This window comes from Carassius auratus, chromosome 6 (genome assembly GCF_003368295.1).
Source record: "Carassius auratus strain Wakin chromosome 6, ASM336829v1, whole genome shotgun sequence".
NCBI lineage: Eukaryota > Metazoa > Chordata > Actinopteri > Cypriniformes > Cyprinidae > Carassius > Carassius auratus.
Window position 1 is genome coordinate 23,601,317 of NC_039248.1, and position 25,862 is coordinate 23,627,178.

Consider the following 25,862-nt stretch of genomic DNA (forward strand, 5'->3'; position numbering starts at 1 on the left):
ACACTCTCTTCCAATCTGTCACGCAGCCATACACTCGGAGAGAGAGAGACGGGCCAGATTCCTGTGTCTTTGTGTCAAAGATTAGGAGCTGGAAGGAGAACTCACTGTTTGCTTTGGGATTGTACATTATCTCAACTAGAACAACAAAAAACATTCCTCATCGGTCCATGCACTCGCACACGTCCAACACAGATCAGATCATTAACATTGACTCCTAGAATAACCACAAAGTTAGGATAAATTATTTAATATACACACTGTTTCAAGCCATTTTCATTGCTACAGGAACTTGTAACACAAGTAACAAACAGGTAACACACTAAATTAAATGAGGCATTTTCACACTTTTAAACAACGTTCAGATCTTAAGACTATTGTGAGATTTAAAAAACTGTGTTTCATCCACAATTTATTGCATTACAGAGTTAAACAGGCTAACAGAACACTGCTTTCTCAAAAATGATTTTTTTTTCATTGTGCATTCTTGTTCATCTAACATTTAACAAAATGGAGTTATGTTTTCACAAATAAACTCTTCATATATTAAATAAATAGAAGCCATTTTCATTTTAATGTACAATTCACCCAAATAAACACCCAATTCAAATAAAAAAATCGACCTAAAAATATTTTAAAAATCTAAAATAAAAAAATATATTTTAATTAAAATTATAATATGCAGTCATCGTAAATATAATGCATTCATTTTATTTAAATATAAATAAATATATATAAACACAAAGTCAAAATTCTCAAAAGTAAAACAAATTGAATTCATTACTTAAATGGAAAATTGAGGTGAAATGAGTCGTGGTTTAGTTTAAGAGATATTAAGGCACAGTATTACATAAATTGTATATAAATAAAACCATTAAATGAATAGAAATAGAATTAAAACTTTTTAAATCCCGTAAATTCTGTCATAATTAACTCCTTCCAAACCTCTTTGATATAAAAACAAGATTTTTTTTCTTCTTCATGCAGTCGATGGGCTCGAATGTTGTTCAGTTCCTCCAAAATATCTGCTTTTGTGTCCAAAAAGACAAAGTTATAAAGGTTTTGAACCACGTGAGTAAATGATGATGGACTTTTCATTTTGGGGTGAATGAAGCAAGTCTCCATTCGCTCTCAATTGAATCTCAATGTTTAACAAGGTCAAAAAAAAATGTGTCTTATTTGTGATTTTTGTTTCCCGCGCACTTTAAAGGCCTTGACGCCACTCGAAAGGCTTTCAGCTCAGATTTAGAAATATGCAATGATGAAGAGATGAATTGTTTAGCAGGTGAACATGAACAGAACAATGTTTATCTGTGATAATGAAGAGCCACTCACAGACGACACGGTCACAGGTCAAGACGAAAGCAGCTCACGTCTTCCTGTTAATTTCACAAGAAAGCTTCAAGCTCACACTTCTGAGAGTCAAATGCAAACGGTGTGTTTCTGTTCTAAAGCTGTGCAACACACGTCTGACCCAAACATTGCAGATGAAGTGTCCTTTAGGTGTGCCTTCTCTCTTCCTGAAGACAACTGCTTGTGTTTGTCCAGCGTCTCTCTCCATACAGCTCCTGAATTCCTCTGCATCCGCTCGATTTATTTATCTCATGTACTCCAGTTTGACATATTTAATATTACAACCAATGGTCAAATTAATTAGAAATACTTTAAAATAAAATATTATACATGTATACAATTTTGTATTATTATATATCATATTGCACAAAATATTATTAATTAAATAAAACATGCTTCAAGCATGAAATGAAATACAATTAAATAAATTACATAAAGAAACAAAATTATATTATATAATATTATACTGTAAGTACATGCATACATTGTTTAAATAAAATTAAATAATAGTATATTAAATATTAAATGAGCTAATTAATTATAAAATAGTTTAAAAGTGCATATATACAGACTAAATATATAGTTTTTATTTTATTTTACTTAGTTTTTTTTGTATACATAAATAATTATACTATAAATAATATACACTGCAATTAACTGTTGTAAAAAATATATTTTTATAATTGCATACATGTTATGAAAAAATTAGGTGAAATATAAATAATCTTTAAAAAGCCTTAATAGCCTTAATTATATATATATATATATATATATATATATATATATATATATATATATATATATATATATATATATATATATATATATATATATATATATATATATATATATATATATATATATATCCATAATGCTGAAAGTAATACAGGGAGATATAAAAACACTAAAGGGGTGACTGTCTGCCTCAAATCCCACAGGGAAATGCTAGTTGGTCACAGCTGAGTTGGTTTTGCGAGTTCTGTGGTATTTTCTCCGTTAGCTTTAGCTTCTCTTCAGCTGGTTCAGGTGGGCTGTCAGACTGGCAGATAATCACAGCCCAAACAATATCAGCAACTTCCAGGCCTTGTCAAAGTTTCCTGCGTTTACAGCTCGTAAAACTTCTGTGAAATGTGTTTTTGCAGCCCTGCCCTCGCTGATGCCTCGTGTCCTGACGAGGGCCTGTTTCACTGCAGTCTGCTATAACACCCTCAAAATCAACATCTATCACTATTAACCTCCTATACACTTTCCATGTATTGTGAACAATTCACATCTGACTTTCATTTTCATCAAAAGTTTTCTTTTCAGCTGCACATTGAGATTTAAATACAGCTTTAGAAAACTATTATTTAAAACATTCCCTTCCAACTCATAAAAAATTATGTTTTCCCAATAACTTTCCACTAACATCAATATTAAGTGTTTTTCATGTATTAAGAATGTTACTTCATAGCTATGCGACCGTAATAGAAACATTCCATTCTATCATTTTGAACATCTTTGAAAATGTTACATTTGAATGTTCTCTCAACTCTCAAAACACCCATTAAAAAATAGAATAACATTCCATTGTATCTTTTTGAAAATATTAAGTGAATGTTACATTTGAATGTTCTCTCAATGTTTAAAATGTCTGCTTTTCTTGGCTATGTAAACGTTAGAGAAACATTCCATTTTATCATTTTAAAACCTTTATGGAAACATAATATTAACATTCAAAATGTCCAGTTTTTGAATGCATTAAGACATTTTTTTCTTGGTTATGCAAACATTCCATTCTATCATTTTGAAAATGTTATGTGAACGTTACATTTAAATATTCTCTAAACATTTAAAACACCAAAGAGCGTTTTTTCTTGGTTATTTGAATGTTAGAGTAAGGTTACATTTTATCTTTTCGAAAACATTTCTGACAGTTTTTTTTAATGTTCAAAACATCCACTTTTAAAATGTATAATAATGTTTCTTCCTGATTATGTGAATGTTAGAGGAACATTCCATTCTGTCATTTTGAAAACGTTATTAGAACGTTCTCTTGTTATCACTGAAGAACGTTATTAAACATATTTCTGATCAATCTCTAAGATCATACAAATAACACCATAAGGACATTCCGAGAACATTGCTTTAAGAATGTTTCCTCTCTTTTTCCATAAACATGATTTTAAGAATATTTTGACCTAACAACATTATGGGAATGTTCCCTGTTAGCGGTGTTATGATATTAAAATGAGTTGCGAATGGCTCTTTGAGACAGTTTTGACTTGAACCTCTTCACCCTGACTCTATAATTACTTCATAATAAACACTTTCAGAGATATCACATTATTATTTTTTCTTATAACCACCACAATTCACATTTATTGGACCCTCATTATCATTGCTGCAATAATCCTGCAGATTTAGAAGCACTTTGTGCTTTCATAACTCATTTCCAGCAGCGCCTTGCAAGCCGGACGAAGTGCTTTCAGTAAGATGAGCTCGAATGCTTTCACGAAAACTTTTTTCTTTTTTTCTTTGTGGATCTGTGTAAAAAGCCGCAGATGAGCGAGGTGACAGGTCCACAATGAAGCCGAGTCCGCTAAAAATAATCACTGAGTGCTTTCATTGTATTTATGTAACACTTCCTTTAAAATCCCCCGCAGCAGGACGACAGAACACCTCCAAAGAAACAACACTAGTTAGTCATTGAGAAATGCTCAAGCTCCAGACCAAAAATAGGCTTTTTATGGGCTGAAGTCAAAATGCACTCGACTTACTTTCTTAATATGAGTTCCTGTTGAAATGTGAATGATTTATCAGTGCAAAGTCAGCCATCTGCAATTTCCAGACACATTTTTCACCATGCAATCAAATCATAAAAGATAAACTCAATATGTATAATGCATCTTCATGCCTTTATTAGAAGCTCTTTAATAATGCACATGATTTTTGATTAAAGTCACGTTTGCTGATGTAAAGAAAACCCAATCAGCCTGATCTGTGTCTAATGTCAATAAAATCCGGATGAGGTTCATGCAAAACGTCAACTGTATGCATCTGACAAAATATATACATCCGAGCATCAAAAATGCATCATTTAGGCCCTGAAATCTTACAACCAAATCCTCAGATGACATATTTTTGTACCTGATGAAATCGTCTGTGTTCACATGTGCATCAGGGGTTAAAACACTTCCTGACCAACAAGCGATGAACTGAAAACCACACACACGTGGGTGACAAAGAAGCTGTGCGAACTCTTCAATGCCATCCTGTTTGGTTTAGGTTCAGCTGCCACAAAGATATTTCCTATTTCAAACTTACACAAGCAGCCATTTTATATCAAGATATAAAACAATCGCACAGCCTGCTGGGAAATAAAGGGTAAATGTTTTAATTTAATGCATTTAGATGCACATGCAATATGTATAAATATGAATTTCACGCAAGAGTGAAACAGCTATGCAATTGTTCGCCTGTTCTGAAACCATCTATCAACAATTCTCTGGGCTTTGAGTTCTGAGCTACGCTAGAACAATAAACTTCTGTCTTTCAAAGTGATAATCAGAGTGCGGCAACATCTGGTGGCGGGGCTCGTTTTTGGGTCTCCAAACCGCTGACTGACAATTATGGTCAGCCGAGAAATAATGCATCCAAGAAAAATGTCCAGTCCATTTTTTCCCGCCTCAGATTTCCATGCATTATGACCACCTTTAAAAAACGGTGCATGCACCCATCCTGGATGCTATTTTCGTACATGCATTTAGGGGTGCAGCTACTGCGAGCCCACCACATCCTGAAGGGGGGTCCGGAGCCGTATGCCACAGTTCTGTAAGGCGCTGACGGATAGGAAACACAGGCCCACATCAAGCACTGACAGCTTCTGATCAAAGTGCCCTGCAGCCCCGCGGGGGGGATCTGAATTAATGTCTTCGCCTTTTTCCAGTTCAGTTTTTCTGTATTTTTCATCAGTTCATTTTGAGGTCATATTGCAACAGTTCTCTGCAGTCGATTCTAAGGCAGATCGATTAATTTGTATAAGGATCTGCAAAATATACATGTTTTTTCATGTTCATGTTCATTTCAATGTGTTACATGCCGTCTTTTTGTACCAAATGTGTGCAGATCATCTATTTTAATAGCATTCGTTGCATTTAATGGTTAATTCTCCAATTTTATAAGCCTTTTATTAGAATTATTGTAATAAAAAACTTATGCGGGGTAGAAAAACAACACTTTTAGTGATGTCAGATTAAATTAAAAGTTGTTTAAAAAGACAAGAAGTTATTGCATTTCGATGAAAGATTATAAAGGCATTTTTCTACTTTATAATAATGTGTGATGTATCATATTAGAATTTAAATCAGTTCAATTTATACATTTCTTTGGCAACACGTTACAGTAAGATATTGTTTGTTTACAGTAGTTAATGAATTAGTTAAGAAAGATAATGCTCAACTATGAGCAAACATTGATTAATCTTTGTTAATGCCCTTAATGTGCAATATAAACTCGCAGTGCATTAAAAAATGTATCTTTTGATTTAAAAAATTAAATACTTCTTGCTGAAATTAACATTATTGCTCATTAACTAATATAACTAACTTATATTTGTAAAGTATTTCACAATGCACATTGTTCTAAATAAGAGAAAAAAATCATATTTTAGCTCGCATGCATCATGCATATAATTTAATTATATTATTTATTCAATTTTACAAGAAATACTTCAACCATTTAGCTAAAAGCAAATGCTCACTTGGTTTTATTTTTAACAATCTGGTCCACAAAAAAAGTCTGCAATTAATTTACTTTAAATTATACCGCCTACACAACCTTCTACCAATAACTTGGAACTGAAAACAAATCTGAAATGATGTTCTCAACACATTTCTGAGTGAAACTGAATATTCAGTGAGAAAACAAAACTTTTTACCAATTTTATCCGCTGGAAACTGATTGGATGGTGAAAAATGGCTAAAATGTATCAGAAGTGGTTGGACGTCAACTGAAACGGAAAGTCATTTAAGAATCAAAGCAAGTTATTGCATTTTAATGAAAGATTATGAAGGCAGTTTTTCTCCTTTGTAATAAAGTGCAGTGATAAATCATTCACAATTGCATCAGGAACATGCGCTAAGAAAGTACATAAAGTCAGTTTTGACTTCTCAGACCACAGCAGCAGTGAAATCCTGAGACAAACTGCTCGTCACCTGAAGGGATGATCACACATCTCCAGATTCCCATCTTGCAGCAGTTACTAAACCCCGGCCTATTTAGCGCTGGCCAGATCAGCAAGTGTCCCAGAAGTCTGTGCAGCTCTCTTTCCCCCGCGGACAGGCATCGTTATTATTTACTGGCTGCATTACTGAATCAGTTGCTATTCACCATGCAGCCAGCAGCCATTCAGCGCGTCAAACCTCCAGCGTGTTCGCTCTCTCGCTCTCTCTCTCTGCCAAGGCCAATTAGTGCACCGCTGCGCTGCACCCCCACAGATACTGACAGCACTTCACAAAACTCCAGCTACATTTACTGCATCCCTGTCTGAGACTGGGACTGGGCTGCAGACACTTTTATACAGGATACAGGGAAGAAAGATGTGTTGTCATTTTTGCATTTTGCACAGTGGTCACCCAAAGTCTTCAGCTGTTTTAGTCTGAGCTAAAACAAACGTGTAATGGTTATTAATGTCTCATGATGTAAAAATCATTATGCAAGTGTTTTTTTTTTTTTTTAGGATCTAGATAACAATATCTAAAGAGAAATATAATGCTAAGATAAGTATAAATATATTTGGATTTAGTTATTTTTGCCATTTAATTGAATTTGTGTGTGTGTGTGATAAAATTACATTAAGTAATATTTACAAAACAACTGATATGCAATGTTAATATATTTTCACAGTATTTATGTAAAATGTACATGTGTGTGTGTGTGTGTGTGTGTATATATATTTATATATTTATTGTTTTCTGTCATTTCATTATATATATATATAATATATATATTATTATGCCGGCAATGTTATGCTATATATATCTATATATATATATATATATATATATATTTTTTTTTTTTTTTTTTTTTTTTTTTTCACAAAATAACTGAAATACAATGCCAATGCATTTTTGTATTTATATGCTGTACACATACACAAATTTAATGACAGGAAGTATACAAAATCTTTAAAAATACAATATATTTATATTTATTGCTTTCTGTCATTTCATTATATCTATATAATATATATATATTATTATGCCGGCGCCTCATATATTATATATATATATATATATATATATATATATTTTTTTTTTTTTTTCACAAAATAACTGAAATACAATGCCAATTAATATTTGTATTTATATGCTGTATATACACACATACACAAATTTAATGAAAGGAAGTGTACAAAATCTTTAAAAATGCAATGCAAACTAATTTCCACAGTATACACGTGAAATTCACAAAGTGCACATTCTATGGGTCTCTCTTAGATCTGTGTATTTCACACAGGTATTGGAGTTTTGTAACACAGTTTTGTGGTTCTGACTCATAAAGCAAAGCGTTGAATAGTTCTGAAAAGGTCTCGCTCACCACAGAGTGCACAGACATTTTCACTCCGCACCTCAGCAATACAGATTCACAGCAGGGACGTCAAGAGCCTCGTTGTGAATGATTCTACATTTCACAACACAAGTGCGATTTACTCTTACCAAAAGAACTTCTACAGCATCATATTTGGATGAACTGCGAAGCCGCATGAAGATTTAATTAATATTTTTTTGTATAAACACCTTGACTTTTACATACAGGTGTGTTTACATTTCTGACAAACACTAGATTTGACTAGACAACAGTAGTTATGTATAGTAGTTATGTATTGAAAAAGCATGTTTAAGTAATAAAATCTCACAATTTTAATGTGCCGACAGACTTTTGGACCCGACTTTACCAATGCATACTGTGCTATTCATAAACCTCTTGACATTACACACACAAATCAGCTACGAATAAACCTGATGGATGAAAATAAGAAATGAACAATGGCTCACAGGCAGGTTTATGATGTTGTGGCAGCACCGTTAGATGGATCGCGCCGCTCTGCCATACAAATGAAGGGCTCAGCGCAGCTTCTGTTAGGCCTCGACCGCCTCTTTCCACCTAATTAACTTCCTCGTGTTCAGAACGCAGCTCAGCCGGCCTGACGACTCATTTTATCTCACATCTCCATTACAGTGTCGAGGAAAGAGGAGGACTGTCATATACAGGAAAAGGTAATTAGCGGCAGCATTTGCTTTATGCAAACTGAAAAGATTGTTGTTGTTTTTCTGGTCTTAATGTGAACAAGATTGAATGGTTTGAGATAACATGTAAGTAAACATTTATAGGCTATTTATCTATATATATGTAATCCCTTGCATGTTTGTGCATTAAAACTTGATTTGAATTAGATGCATGTTAATTTAACATGCAGAACCTGTTGTTGTTTTTTTCCTTGCAATCACACGTTCCTGCTTCGGGATCTAATGTATGTCTACATTAAGTACACTGCATTTCTCCATATGCATTACGTGCTCACACGTAAAATATCTTATTTATGAGCACAGCATGCATGCAAAATAATAGCCACAAATTTATTCTTGGAAAATCTCTAATTTCCCCTGTATATACTGCACTGATGCATTTTGGTTAAAGTATTACTTAAGCTAAAGACAGTTGCGCTCATAGATGCACCAGTCTGCACCCATTTCCAGTAATTGCTAGGCCTACGAGTTATTTTTAGATGGTTTAAGCAGCGAAGAACAAGCTCAAAGAGTAAGACAGAGAGAGACAGACTCTTTGAACAGGCTAAATAATAAGTTAAGGCCTCAAGACTCGTTTCAAATGAATCAAGGTTTTCTGTCGTCACACAGCTGGTAATGTGCCACTGCCACCCACTAACAGGGATCTGATTCAGGAGCGATAAAGTTTTTTGGCTGCCGCTGAACATCTGATGTGCCATTTCTTTTGAACGCTGACACTTGGATGTACAATAAAAGTGAAAGTCAAACGTCTACGAAACTCGATTACAGTGGCGATTACAACGTCCAAACCTGCTCTACTAAGCTTCTTTGCTTTTTTTGTCAACCGTGAAATTGCATTTGCATCCCATTTCACTTCTATAATCGGACATATTTCCAATGCAACAAGATCTTTGATGAGAAAAATGTAGGATACGATGGAATAATTGGATGCACGATGGTGCAAATGATTGCATATACATGAAAGTATAATAAAGGCAAATGTTTTATTTTAAATACCACATGCTGATGAATCATTAGCGATAAATCCAGAATCATGCATTAAGAAAGTACAGTAAATAAAATCGATTTTGATGTGATGCTGATTATCACAAAAATCGATCTATTGAAAATCAAACTCTTGACATAGTAACACAAGTGAGTGCTATGAATATACTTGATGATCTAAGAGTCAGAAGTAGTCGGCTTGTCTGTAACACTTATATGAGTCACGGTTAGCTGTGGTCTGCCTATCTCTGTCTGCATTAATACAGTAACGCTGGTGAAGAGGGGGAAGTGGTCCATCTTCTCTTAACCTATCCAACTTCAATTTTAAACGCAGAGAATGAGCCCCGGGCGATGCACAAGTCATAATGCATTCGAACAAATATTCTCTGGGTGAAACATGCATTTATGAAGAGATGGCCTTTAGAGCAGGAATTCACAGAGCGTATGCTTAACAAACAATACACCCACTCATGAACACGAGAGATAGAAAGTCAGCATACTCAAAGTGAGAATGAGTCACAGCTCAACAGAAACTTCAGCATGAAGACAGCAGAAAAGAATGTCGACCTAAAATCTTGCACAAACTCTTAAAACTAGGTTTTGCACCATTTGACCAATGGGCGCTTGGGTAAATACTGTCAAAGCAGTTAGTAGCGGCAGTGGAGGGTGTGTTTGCATTGGAAGTATGGATCTGGCAGGTTTGCTACAGGGCATATGATGACACTGGTTAATGTATTATCGATTGCCTGGTTGTTATAGCTGTAAAGTTGCTTCCCTATTCTGAGGTTTAACTATAACTGCCTGCAAACTGTATGCATGCATAAAAACAGGATATGAACAAATCAACATATATAACCTTTACATGCTAATTTACAGTTTTATATCGAGGTCTCATTAAGGAAATTCATTGGCAAATAATTTATTTCTTAATTGTCGAAAGTACAGAAAAAAGTCATATTTACATCAAGCACTGTTCTGTTGGTTGATGCATTGAGCTTGTCGCAAAATCTTTCACCCTTTCGAAATTCCCAATTGTATGGATTCCTATTGAAACGACTAGATTTCATCCACAAAAATGCAACGAACAATGATAAATGTGATGGCACTTTTAATGCACAAAATATATATTCTATATTCTATCTACACAAATGCAATTTGGTGCATTGTTATGTAAATATGATGCATTTACTGCTAGCTAGCTGAATAACAACACATCCACTTTCTTAAAGTGAAATCTGTCGCCCCCTTAGGTAAATTAGAGCAATGCAAAAGTTTTTCGCAAACTCAAACGTGACATGACAAACAAGTATTCGTCTCGTGCATCAACATGGTGGCCGGCATTAAAAATAATAATAATAATAAAAACAGTATTTTTATTCATTTTCTTGGATGTACAACAAAAGTAGAAAAAAGTGCATCCATAAATCAAATTACATACATTTATGAAATGCTGCTAACCTAACAACAACAGATTTTAGTGGTTAGTGCACCTAAATGTAAACATAGATTCCTTCAATGGGATTACACTTAGTATATAACAAGTCTTCTAAAATAATACCTGCAAACTATTATTAATTTAGTTTTTTTGTTTATTAATTTTTAAATACAGCATATATTAGGAACTCGAAAATGTGAGATTCTGTTGTTTTGGTTTGTCACACAGTGTATGCATACTTCCACCATCTACTTCACTTCATACTTCACGTACAAGCATGAAAAAGCTCATGCATGGCTCAGGAATGCAGCATGTAGCATGTTTGTGTGTTAGCAACAGGAAACGATAGTCACTTATCATGGATGGCCTACTTTTTCAGAACTATTTCCGGTTCATGTGGCACCACAGTAAACCACTTCATGCAAACACTAAAACGTTACTTATTAATGCGAGACCTCCATACGTGACCTTCATTTGGGGCCTCTCAAGAATGTTGGAGAATATTGCATTATTAAAGCTGGGGCACATAAAGAGGGCCATTGTGGTGGGGAGAGCAGGCTTTTACCCTAAAATTTTGCTTCATAATGTCCACTTGCACAGGATCATTTTTCAACATATGGAGTTGGCTTAGATTACTCTGCTCTCCATTCGCCGGCTGATCTTTTCCATATGTTCAGAGCCACAAGCTTAACTCTGACACCCTACTATAAACACCCATCAGCAAATTATGAGTTACTCTCTGTTAGGATGACTGCATTTTAAGCTCTAACACAGGATGTCTTTATAAAATAAAAAAAAATGCTTCTAAAGAAAGTGGTGTTATTAAATAATGCACTTACTCTTAAAAGCCAACGTAATTCATATATATATATATATATATATATATATATATATATATATATATATATATATATATAGCTATAGCTATGTGTGTGTGTGTGTGTGTGTCACACATTGAGTTAAAAAAATTCGACTATGACGTCCTAAGTGATACACAATTAACATAAAATAGTGGCGGTAAAACGAAAAGTCGTAACCGGGCCCAAAAATTCTCACTGCTGATTGGTTCATTTATAATAATGTGCAAATTCATATTAAGTCAGCTTATTCGAAAATTCAAATAGATATAGTCATATGTTGTCATTCAACATCCGGTCTGGTGGCGTTTAACTACTGTTCACACAACAAGGAAAATGTTATCGCTATACCGCTCGATTAACGCTTTGATACACGCATTCAACTCCGATTCGACGTAAACAACGTGCAAGTTTTACAGTTCGATGTTACCTTTGCAGTCTACAACATGAGAGCTAAACAGCACACTTTTATAGGAACTTACAAATAACACAGGCAAACAAAACCGAAAAATAACAACATGAACTATAACATAAATTCTGGTAGCCTATCGAATGACATTATGCACAAACAATTAAAACCCAAAAAGCATTACCGGCTCAAATTTGATTTGAATTAAGCTACTCTGTACTCTTAATTCACGCCATCGCAGGTGAACGAAAAGAGAAAAGAGGATGTAAAGTGAATTTCTTATACTAGTCAGCCTCTACTGACGACTAATCCTAGTGCACATGCTATTTCCACTCATCAACCCGTAAGCAACATTATTCTGTTCAAAATATAGCCTACTTCTATGTTTTTTATGAATATTGCATAAAAAGCAAAATTCACAATCCGCTGTTTTAGGTCTCGAACTGTCTCGTTTCATTTCAATTCAAAAGCAGAAACAAATGCACATAACTAGAAATCCTGCCAGAGAGATTAGCCGTGATGGATCAATAAATAACGCGCCTAAGAACTAATTAATTGTGCGCTGCTTCTAACACGTGGAAGTGCGATACGTCACAGAGGGATGCAGCTCTATCAACAAAGCGATTGTGAAGCTAATTCAGACAGAAGAAAAGAGCGCTCCGTGTCTGCTGTAATTCACGTTCAGTGAATTGCTGGAGGGGAGCTCTCCATCTTCCCGCGGGAAAAACAAGCTGATATTTAGTTTTCTCAGCCTAATGCTTTTCAGGTGCATTGCCAAAATTAACTAACAGCCCGGTTTCGGACTAATATGCCAGTAGATACAGTGATGCAACTACAAGTGCACGATTCCCGCGATACCAAACTAAGTTTGGGACTGTTTTGTCCGGAGATGCACGCGCGTCCGAGGTTTCGCATCACCCACCAATGCGCGCACAAAACTAACACGTTCACCATACGCAGCCTACACTAACTAACAAGATGTTCATTCTGCAACAGACGAAACTGCCCTGAAGTGAATGAAGCAGGTTATTTCCCATCTTGGGAAGAGAAACTGAACCGGTGCGTAAAGAAGAAGACGAAGCCAACGCACGGTGGGGTGAATTACCTTGTTGCAGTGGTAATAGTCCAGAGAGGAGAGGCTGCTGTCGGTGGGTAATGTACAGGAGCCCACGCTTGAAGGAGGTGCAGGGTAAAATCTCACATCCATCGCCCGCTCCGCTAGACTGAAGACATGGAGAGTAGCTCGCGCTTCTGTGCTCTCTCTCTCTCTCTCTCTCTCTCTCTCTCTCTCTCTCTCTCTCTCTCTCTCTCTCTCTCTCTCTATTGTTAACCCAAACAAAAAGCAACAGAACGACTGAAAGAGAAAGGGGTTGAGCCTCTTTTCTCGCTCTCCTCACATCCGTTCAGAGCCAGGACTGGTTCTGTTCCACATGAAGCCGCGCGCGGTGATGCTCGGTGGATGGGTTTTCGCGATTATTTACGCGCTTAGACTTGACCTTAACGCACAATAACCGGAAAAAGCCTAGACCTGTTCATATATTAAATAGAAGTTAAAATGATGTATTTGTAAAGTAGTTTTCAGTATAAGTGAAACGTTAGAATGTTTTCTTTTTAACAAAACACTACAACAAAATGCTATTTTAATTGTTTTTAATAAGCAAAAGTGTAGGCTAGAAAAACTATATATAGGCTACAGTACCCGAAAGTCATTTAAAACATTGTTATTGTATTTTTCACACTAATGTTCCAATACAAAACAGTATGTATCATTACTTTAAAAAGATACAGAATCACAGAAATCTCTCTCTCTGTGTATGTGTGTGTGTGTGTGTGTGTGTGTGTGTGTTTGTGTGTGTGTGTGTGTGTGTGACTCCTCCATGTGAAATGTCAGGCGACCTCTGCCGATGGGAGCTGGAAGGAAAAGAAGTAGAGATAGATGAGAACGATTTGAGATGGGACATACAGGTTGAATTGATGACTGCTTCACAAACAACGACCTCAAAAACTGTTTGGACTAGTTGCAAAAAATAAATAAAAAATGCATCATTCAAATAGATGTTCTGAGTAAAAAACATGAAGCCACTGAGTAAACCAGCAAATCATAAATATATATCAGATTTTTCACTGTGCATTTGTGTCCATAGTTTAAACAGAAGACATGGCATTTAAAAGAAATAATTAGACACAGAGTATGAGAGAGATAGATGGAGCACAATGTAGAGAATGCCACATTCCCGCCAAGCCTTTTAAGAGGCAAACAAATCTAATGTTAAACATTCCTGATGAACAGACCACTAACTCCGCTCTGAACACAAGCACTGGATTTTACATCCATAATGTGCACAGATGAATAAAAAAAAAGTGCATCATTTGCATTTGCGTGTGTGTGTGTGTGTGTGTTTGGCAAGGTTGTGAGTGAGCTGTCATTGTCATCGCAGTAGGACACTTGTTGTCTCTCCACGACCGTGTGCTTGTCAACATGCTTATTGTGCCTCATGCAGTTAGTGTGAGTGTGTCGGAGAGGGTCCTGGGGTGGGAACTTGTTTAATAAAAGCCACAGATGGAGAACTCAACAGGCATGTGGAGCAGACGCTCGTAAGAGAGAACATAGGCGTTCATGCATTGCATTTATGTGCATGCACATGCATGTTTTATGTATCTGTGTGTGTGTATATTTAGGGGTTAACAGGCTCAGGGATTCCATTGCATCATGGCTTTGGAATGTGTAGTGCCTCCCTTCCCAGCATCCTCTTGTGTTCAACAAAGGGCAGGGACAAAAAAACGTTGCTAGTGCAAAGATTTGTTTTATTTATGAAGCACTGATAAGCTGCAACCCAACGACCCCCAGAAACCAATTACTGCTTTACAGCTTTAATTGACCGAATCTCACAAAAGGGTCATTATTTCACCCCAAAATCACAAGAAAGAAACTGATTTAACTATTCCCCAAAATATAAAACATCGTGGCGTTTCAGAACTTTTATCTTTTTGTATGAGACCCAATAACATGAGATTAGATTCTGTTTATCGACGAATAGTAGAAGGGGATGCGGAAACCTGTTTGGAAACAGTCTGAACAGATTTTACACAATTCATTTTTATTTTTACCATTTTTATTATTTATTTTTTATTTGATTTATTTATTTGATATTTATTTGTATTTATTTTTAATCTGTCTATGCACCTATATATTATTAATTAATTCATGCATTCATTCATTTAAATTACTGATTTGTCATCACATTTCCTACTATATATTATTTAAAATGTAAACTTTACATATACAGTTTTCAGCATTTAATTAATGCTTGTTTAATAAAAAAAATATTACATTACATTCATTAAAATGTAGGTAGATGTAATACATTAAAAATGTCTTACAGTAACAAGGATGGAGAATAACGAAATTAACAACAAAAAAAATAATAATAATTCAGACACATAAAAATTGAACATTTAGTGGGAAAATGTGCTTAACTGTTTAAGGAAGTAATACCACAATGCAAAAAAAATTTAAAATAATAATATATCTTTAACATTAACCCAATTAATGCAAAATTAATTTTCTTTTAATTTGTGAAATGTGGCCTACATATGTTTATTAGACTCATCAATTACTCCTGCTCTTCACCAATTAACAAAGCAGATGACACTTTGCATTTCATGAAAACCTTCGAAAACTGTTAAAAAACTGCAATTTTCCCCTTCTTTACAGTAAATGAAGCACACACACACACACACACACAGATGTGTGTGAAGAGAGTCGGCGAGTACGTTCTGCCTTAATAAGCAAGGGCCAATAAATAAGGGAGGTTACACAAGTGTTATTAAATGTCAAAATGATTACTGTGTCAGCGAACGGCAGGCTTATTCGAGCTGAACACGTCGCGTTGAGCTCTCGTCACAAACCACCTCAATGAACAAAAGAATACACTCTTATTATAAACTTGCGTCCCATCATGTTAAACCTTTTGCTTACATTAGTGTTTCTGAGCGTTTGCACACACAATTCACTCTCCTGACTGCAGCTTTACATGCACGTCTATGAGTGTCCACTGATTTCGTGTTTTTTTTAATGTTTTTATCAGAAATAAAGCTTGTGTTTTCACATTTAAGAACATAATGTCGGAAAATTCTGTTATTACTCACCCATGTTGTTCCATACCTGTGTGGTTTTCTTTATTTCATTCTTTCTCTCTCTCAATTTCGTTCTTTCTGTGAAACACAAAAGAAGATATTTAGTAGAATGTCCATGCTGCTCTATCGCAGTCAGAAACTGTAAATAAAATGAGAAAAAGCATTAAGAAAGAACTCAATTGCTCATAATTAATTGTTTGCTGAAAGCTCATTTGCATATGCACATGCATTCTCTTAAACTGAATGGTTTATATGTAGGCGTGGGCATGAGATTTCACATCAGCGGTGGAGGAAAGAAAGCCATACTGGTTTGGAAACACGTGAGGGTGAGTAAATGATGACAGAAATCTGCTTTTTGGGTGAACTGTTCCTGTAAGTGCGCTTGTTTTGGTTCGATGGCTTGTGTTTGCTGGTTTTGGTGAGAAAGTAGCTGGATGTTCATTTTATCCTCCCTTAACCCTTTTTTGCCTCCTGACCGTCAGTAATGAGAATATGTTCTGCTGTTTACGAGAAATGGACAGTTGTAGAGCTGTTTCCATTCGCTGTGTGTTTCCATTCAGCGGCCACCAAAGCTGAAAACAGAATGATAAATAAAAGAAATTAAAGAACACAGGATTATATCAAAAGCAAGAAGATAAAACAGGTTGTCACTATATTTCCATACAATACTTAACAATTACGTAAAGCAAGTCATTTTGTGTTAATTTTTAATTCTAAGTTTAAGTTTCCCATATGTCTATATATATATATATATATATATATATATATATATATATATGTATGTATGTATGTATGTATATATATATATATATATATATATATATATATATATATATTTATACATACATACATACATACATATATACATATATATATATATATATATATATATATATATATATATTATATATATATATATATATATATATATATATATATATATTTTATATATATACACATATATATGTTTATATGTAAATATTTATATATATATATATATATATATATATATATATATATATATATATATATATATATATATATATGTATGTATGTATGTATGTATGTATGTATGTATGTATATATATATATATATATATATATATATATATATATATATATATATATATATATACATACATACATACATACATACATATATACATATATATATATATATATATATATATATATATATTATATATATATTTTATATATATACACATATATATGTTTATATGTAAATATTTATATATATATATATATATATATATATATATATATATATATATATATATATATTGAAATATTTTCAAATATATTCATATATTTTAGTTTGAATTTATTTAATTTGAATTATTTTAATATTTAAAGTTTAATATATATATATATGTATGTATGTATTTTTTTTACTTTTTAAAATTTATATAAATTAGATTTACATCATTTAGTTTTAGTTATTAATGTAAATTTAGTTATTACTTAAACATTTAATTAAAATAAGCATTGCTGCCTTTACAACTACATTAATTCATATTTTTAAATATTATATTTTAATATTATTTTTAAATATTATATTATTAATTTTATTTTTTAAATATTTTAAATATATATTATATATTATATTGCACACTTTATTGCATAGATATTTATATATTACTATTTACACTGTATTTGTTTATTTGTGTGTGTCTTCATTCCACTTCTGCAACACTGAATTGACCAATCAGCATTTAACCTTCTAGTTCTGTTTATTCTGTTGGTCATACTGTACATTTACAGTAAACATAAGGAGCTTACCAACACGGTTCATATATGCATAACTTCAAAGACTGTGCTCTATATGCGACGTGTAGCATTTATTTCCTCTAAACGTCTTCAAACGTGTCAGTAAAGAGAGTTTGTTTCATGTTTACTTTGGTTATTCGAAATCATTAAATCCATAATCCTTCCTGCGGGGTTTTCAATCAGGTCTTTCTTACTGCGTAGCTTTTGCATTATAAATAATAAATGTCAGAGCAGACCTCGCTTCTTCGTAATGATTGTGACATTTCAAAATCAAAACGAGTGCACTCCACTTGCTGAAGAGTCAAATTTTCCCTCAACAAAAGACTTGACTCGAAGCCAACGAAATGACTAAGATCAGCACTTTGGTTATCATCAGACGCTCTGTCATTTTTCTCTTGCTTTTCATGCACTCGACTCCAGCACAATCCGCTCTGTCAACTCCAGAAAGAGCAGGCTGAGATTCAACGGGCCTGTTTGCTAAAACATATTCCTCTTCTCTTTCTCTGGAATTAATAAACGAAAAGCACCTGTCTGTCTGTCTATCTGTCCCTCGCTTTCTCATTCTCAATCTGCAGATATATACATAAAGAGAGAGAGAGAGAGAAATGAAATGTGCTGTTTGTGTAGTCATTCAATCCCAACTGGTTAATATTTTCAGCTTTTACAGCAACAACTAGGTTTTTGGGAAAATGTTGCTTTTTCCTCCGGGGACATCCCTGCTTACAGGTTTGGAAGCTGTAATTACGATATGATGTGCATTCAAAATAATTTTGCATGGAATAAAATGGATGTGTTGACAATATTTTGCAATGCACGACACCAAATGAAGAGCAAACAATGACAGTCCACATTTGGATGCATTGTGATTTTATTCTAATGCTGCCACAGAATGATGGGAAATTAGGTTTTTATCACAATCTCTTACATTTAAAGACATTTAATGCATTGTATTCCAAAAAATGCATGAGCTTAGTCACAAATGTCCATCGAAGATGATGCATCTTTATTAACAGGAAATATACCCTACTTCATATTCACTTGACAAACTAAATAAGGAAAACAATACATAGATAGGAATATGTGATAAAAAATATATAAATTAGAAAAAAAAAATATAGCTAACAATACATACAGTACATGCAATTCATAAATAATACATAGCTAAATAAATATAATAATAAATTAAGTAGAAAAAATACATATAGCCAAGAATATATGAAGTATGAATAATAATGAATACATTACAAATAAATCTGAATTAAAAATGAAAATGCATTATTTTAAGTATTAAGGGGCAAAAACCTATATATGAAAATAATATATATGAAAATATATAAAGACAATAATTACTTAATAATGGATATATTAGAAACAACAAACATAAAAACTGTATATTAAACCTTATTTCTTAAATGATGTAATATTTAAGAATAACAATGAGCAAATGTAAAAAAATAAAAAAAATAATAATAATGAATTATACAATTAATACGTTAAATGGTAATAGCAATGATGATTGGAAATTGGAAGGAAACACAGCAACAGCAACAACAGAAATGCATTTTATTCAATCAATAAATTCTTTAAAACTTGATTTTTACATGTCCAAAAGATAAATGTGAGTTGCGCTTGCTGGTAAAAAAAAAAAAAAAAATGCCACCATACTATGAGTATTAATATGTGGTTGCTAGGGATGTGTTTCTATGCGGTTGCTAGGGTGGTCTGGCTGGTTCAAACCACTAAAACTAAGTAATATTCAACAGCAATGCTGATCTATGCATTGAACATCATCAATAAGACAAAGTAAAAATGAACACCACACAAAACCCCAGCTAAGACTTGCACTAGTCCTGCTGCGCATTATAATGAGCTAGTCATAATTACACATAATTGCAGTGTACTCACATCTCGACAACAGGTTTGAAGTAAGTACACAGTTAGCCAAGACAGTTCGCCAGAACAATAGCTGCTGAATTTTGATTGTAATTATTAGTGCATCAGTCTTTTGATAATTGTAAGTCGCAGAAAGCAGCGCTTCTCATCCGGTTTTGTATCAGGACCCAAGTTTTAGATTAGACATCAAGTGATACACAACTGTTTATTGTGTGCGAGTAAACACAAATGTCCTTAAAAGCACTGAAACTGGTTTCTAAACGTTTTGTTAATGACTTATAAATGGCAGTTGAGCGCATGAAACATATTTGCGCCAAATATCTAATGAAATTCATTTTGCCGTCAAATGCATGATTAGATGAATGTTTGCATTTTTTGTTATGCATAAAGCATTGTTTTTGAACCCATTTTTGGGTGTTTTTTTTTTTTTTATATCTGTAAAAGTAGCGACAGAAACTCAGTCTTCATGAAGTTACTGGGGTGCTTATTTTAAAAAAGTCAAGAAAAACATTTAGCATTTATTTTCCAACATGGGTTTCTAAATTTCTCTTGAATTTTAATGGTTTCGTGCTATAATAATTATCCATTTAAATTATTTTTTTTAGTAATTTTCACATAATCTTTTTTTTTAAAACCTACTTCAACAATGTTTATTTAAAACATTAAAAAATTCAAGTAAAGAGACATCTATGTTCCAAAATACAAGCTTATTTATTTTGCTATCAGAATGATGCATGAATATATGTCTATTTTAATTTTTATATGCATAATTTATATGCATATGCATTTTATATGCAATAAACATTGTTTTGGAACAATAATTTTGCTCATTTTTTGGGTCCCAATCTTCTAGTTGAAATGCAATTCAATATAATTAAATATATATTTATCTACAAAAGTAGTCACAGAAACTCAGTTGTTATGAAATCAATGTGATGTTTACTGTGTGAAAGTAAACTGAAATATTTGGACAAGAACTGAAACTCCAACATTGGTTTCTAAATTGCAATGATTTTATTTTTTTATTTTTTTCTGGGGAAAAAAAGTATATACTGTAGTAATAATTTTCACTCAGAAAATCTTAGTAAGTTTCAAATGTAAAACAAAGAAAGACACTGAATTAAACATGACATTTTAATGTAGAAAGACTGAAATAGTTTGTTTGTTTGTAATGTAAAATGTACTACAATAATGTTTATTTACAACTTCATATATATATATATATATATATATTTATTTTTTTATTTTTTTTACAATGCAAATGCATGAAACCATTGGAATTAAAGTGATATTTGAGCCAATATACCTAATGATTTTTTTTTTTTTTTTTTTTTTGTGCTTTTAAAATGATGCATGATTATATGGCTACATGCATTCTCATATATGCATTTAATGTTGTTGTTTTTTAAGAACATCAGTTTTGTGGTCCCCATCCACCAGCTGAGATGCAGTTGAAATAGAAAATGAGTTTTTAGAACATCTCTATAGAGCTGTGTAGAGATGAAGTGAATGTTCTGAGTGATGTGCTGAAGCTCTCTCACTGTGAGCACATTGAGCATCACAGCAGAAGATCATGTGACCACAGACTCCATTCTGATCTTCTGCAAACGGCTCGCATCGGTTAGTAAAATACCGTTTATCAGAGTTTGCTATAAAATCATATTTCTAGCAGCTGCAGCTCATGTGAGAAGAAATAGATAGAAACACGAACATTAATAAATCATAAAGCTCATCATGATTATTTGGCCTTTCTGGGTTTCTGACAGAATCAAAGACATATTTGGACTTTGCCGGCCTTCTGAGCGCAGAATCACAACAACACGTCTGACCTTTAGCAAACACAGAGAATCAAACACTAAAGGTCACTAAAGGGGAGGAGCCAAAACACACAAACGATCACACACTCACTAATTCAATAAAAGAACAGATAGCGCTATTATCGTATTGTTTTAAATTAGATTTTTATGTTACATTTTCAGTTTAATTTTAGTTTAAAAAAAATATTTTTCTTAAGCTTAGATTTATTTTATTTGAAATTGATTTCAGTGTTACATTTCATAATTGTAATACTTCAACTTATTTTAATTCCGTTAGTTACCAATGCACTGTGTTATTTTTATTTTATTTAATCGGTTCATCTAATATTTCAGTTTTATTTTATTTCAGCTTTATTTTGATTAAAGGCATTTTTTTAAGTTTAAGTTTAAACAACATAAATAAAGAAATGGCTTAAAACAAAATGTGCCTTTGGTTGCAAAAAAATACTCATGCTATATATATATATATATATATATATATATATATATATATATATATATATATATTTTTTTTTTTTTTTTTTTCAGATGTGCATCATTGCATTATGTGTTTTGGACATGGACCATGATATTTATTCTTTAAAGTACCATGTCAATACCATGGTAGAAGCCAGAATACCATGTTTTTGTGGCATGTTCTGATCTCAGAGTATTTTTTGGGTCATAATGAATGGAGGAGTTCAAAGGTCACTGAATCTGATCAAAGCGTCAGTCTCTCAAACTCGGCGAACATTGGCTTCTGCTGGAAATGAAAGGCATGATGTGGCCTTTGTTGAAATGACAATACATGATGCGACTTAATGAAGCACCTATTTAGTCAACATCTTTGAATCTGTCCCATAAAACCTACTTTGAAAGCAACAGAAAATAAGAATTGTGATATTTGTAATTGCATTACGGGAGGAACGCACAGGACTCTCTGGGATTCAATCAAATTAAACACAGATATCTCAGATTGGATTGCAGCTAAATTAGATTTCTGGCTAGCAAAGAAAACAAGGAATGTAATCTCATTCAACCCTGAAAATACAGAAATAAAATCGGTTCCGTGCACAACGAACCAATGCAAGTCTAAACTAAATCCATGAGATATATTAAAACACAAGAAAAATACACTTGTGGAGAAAATAACGCGTGAAGACAAACAGGACCAAGAGTAAGTCTGGATAAAGTGGGAATTCACCTGTGCACATTAACAGAATAATGCTGCATTTTATTGTCCCAAAACCAGAAAATACAAACTTAATTGAAAATGTGTGATCTAAAATCTAGAGGATTTTGCCAAGACTTCTTTTTTTTTAACTAATACTAATACTATTGCTAAAAAATAAGGTTTCATTTGAATTTTAGATTAGGTTTTAGCATTTTTTTTAATTATTATTATTATTTTATTTTTTTAGGATTTTGTCATTTACACATTTTATTAATTAGCTTTAATTTATTATTTTAACTTATTTTTTTGTTTATTTCAGTTATTTTTCAATTAATTTTTGTTTTCAGTTTCTTTCATGTAAAATTTATATTTTATTTATTTATTTATTCAGTTTTATTTCAGTTAACATTTTTAAAAAAATGTTTTAGTTTAGTTTAGGGTTATTAACTAAACTAAAAGTATGTTTATTTAAATTTTAGCTTAAGTTTTTCAATTTGCTTTATTTCAACAAACCAAAATAACCTTTTAAGTTTTAGTTTAGGGTTGTTATTGTTTAATAAAATTAACTTTTTTTTTTTTTTTAATAAAGCTGAATTAATATAAAACGTATTGATATCAGAAGAGAAACTTAAATGACCAATCACCAAAAAAAAAAAGAACTAAAATGAATAAAAATAAAGAATTGTAAAGCAAAAGAAAACTAATACATTGCAAAAGTAGGCTACATAATTAAATTACAAAAAACATTAGGAATTCAAACATTCAAAACATTAGGAAAAACTATAATAGTATATAAATAATGGTAAAATAACACTGGCCAAGATGCAGATGTCTGACATCATGTGAGCATGCCTGTGATTAAGTGAACAGTTTATATTAAACATGCATGTGCAAAATGACTAACCAGCTGCACAATTCTCTTTAACCCTGATATTTTACACTGAAATGCATCTTGCTGACAAATAAACCAAACTAATAAAGATGCGTCCACAGGTCCCTCATCTGTCCTTGCCTCTTCTGACCAGCGCTAAAGCGTTCAGATGAAGTAACGACACAAAGTGGAAGCACTTATCAGATCGTAGCCACAAACAGACACCTCAGCAAAACTAATAAGCTAAGTGTGGAGCGGAGACACTCAGATTGATTGAGCTGATCATTACACAAATACACTCCCAAACATAAGCAGCCACATTATAAACACCTCCTTCTGACCACATTCATGAAGTATGACAAGTTAGAAAATCACGAGTAACTGAGAGAATGAACTCATAATGAAAATGGATCTTATTAAAATGAGCAAATGTTAGCTTGTGTTGGATAGTTTTGTTTAATAGAGTTGTGCAAACTGTACTATATTTTCTACTGTTTAGAGTCTGGGGTCTGTTAGATTGTATCTTCTGCTCACTGAGACTGCATTAGTTTACAGTAAAAATACAGTAAAATTGTGAAATATTGTTGCAATTTAAAACAGATGCTTTCTATGCGAATATCTGGTCAAATGTAACTTATTTCTGTGATCAAAGCTGTTCTACTTTATTTTTCAGGATTCGCAGATGAATAGAAAGTCCAGAAGACAGCATTTATTATAACGTTTTGAAACATTATAAACATCTTTGATGTCACTTTTAATCAATTTAATGGTTCCTTGATGAATAAAAGTGTTAATATCTTTAGAAAATATCACTGCACCAAACTTTTAAACTGTGTGTTACCTGTATGTTAGTATTATTTCATTCTCTCTAATCTCCTGGTCTATTTGTGCACAGCTGAACCCTATCATAATTTTTCATTTCTACAGTATTTTTATTTTTCATTCTAACGTTTAAAGCCAAATTAGCTACAAGCCACTATACAAAAATATCTATTCTGTCATCATTTATGCTCCATACTGTTGTTCTAAATGTGTATATTGTACAAAACAATAACAATATGAATATTGCTAATATCCATTTACTTTAACAAATTTAAATTCATTTTATGCAAGATTCAACTTGATTTTTAAAATCAGCTTATTTGGAAAAAAGAATTAGCTGAAATATTGATGAATTTTATTACAGTTTAAAATAATTATTTTCTGTTGTAATACTATATTATAAAATGCCATTTTATTCCTGTAAGGGCAAAGCTAATTTATTGAATTACAGATTCAGAATATAACTGCAAAAAGTTGAAATGTTATGAAATAAATTTACAACTTAAAATCAGTGTTTTCTATTGTATAAACTTTTTGAGTGACAGATTTAACTAATTTTATTTAATATAGGCTAAATGAAAATAAATGAGTTGAAATATTGCAAAATATTTTTACAGTTTCAAATCAGTGTTTTCTATTGTAATATATTTAAAAATGTAATTTATTCCTGTGACACATTCAGCTCGTTTTTTAAAAGAGTTTAACATAACTGAAGCAAAGAAGAGTTGAAACATTATGAAATATTATCACAGTTTTAAAAATGTATGTAATATATGAAATATTATTACAATGTTTTTTATAAAATTACATATGAAAATTTAACATATTTCTGAAGTTTAAATGATAGATTCAACTTTTTTAACTCAGATATTAATTGAAACTGAGTTAAATGCAAACAACAAAATAACTACACTTGTAACTAGTGAAGTTACATAAGCTACTTTCACCTCATGACACACTTAAATAAGCAAAGGTTACACAACCTCGCTAACTTCACTCCAATAGCTCTACAAATGAAGTAGGTGTGCAGGAACTTACAAGAGAAAACACCGCGGCG

General features: G+C 32.5%; 1 protein-coding gene and 1 long non-coding RNA gene across 4 annotated transcripts in view; both read right to left on the minus strand.

Annotated features, from left to right (window-relative positions):
* LOC113101987 (TOX high mobility group box family member 2-like) overlaps nt 1–13,723 on the minus strand; it is a 112,500-nt gene extending 98,777 nt beyond the window's left edge. For 2 of the 3 annotated variants that reach the window (XM_026265721.1, XM_026265719.1), the window contains exon 1: nt 13,430–13,723. In XM_026265721.1, the coding sequence (XP_026121506.1) occupies nt 13,430–13,531 (102 nt within the window). In that variant the 5' untranslated portion in view covers nt 13,532–13,723. The remainder of the gene's footprint in view (nt 1–13,429) is intronic. The other variant, XM_026265720.1, reaches the window with a different exon arrangement.
* A 242-nt stretch (nt 13,724–13,965) lies between these two features.
* The window catches only part of LOC113102022 (uncharacterized), a 12,298-nt gene continuing 401 nt past the window's right edge, over nt 13,966–25,862 (minus strand). The window contains exons 1-3 of the long non-coding RNA XR_003290586.1: nt 25,844–25,862; nt 16,474–17,033; nt 13,966–14,235 (exon numbers count right to left, since the gene is read on the minus strand). The exon at nt 25,844–25,862 is cut by the window's right edge and continues 401 nt beyond it. This is a non-coding gene — a long non-coding RNA (uncharacterized LOC113102022). The remainder of the gene's footprint in view (nt 14,236–16,473; nt 17,034–25,843) is intronic.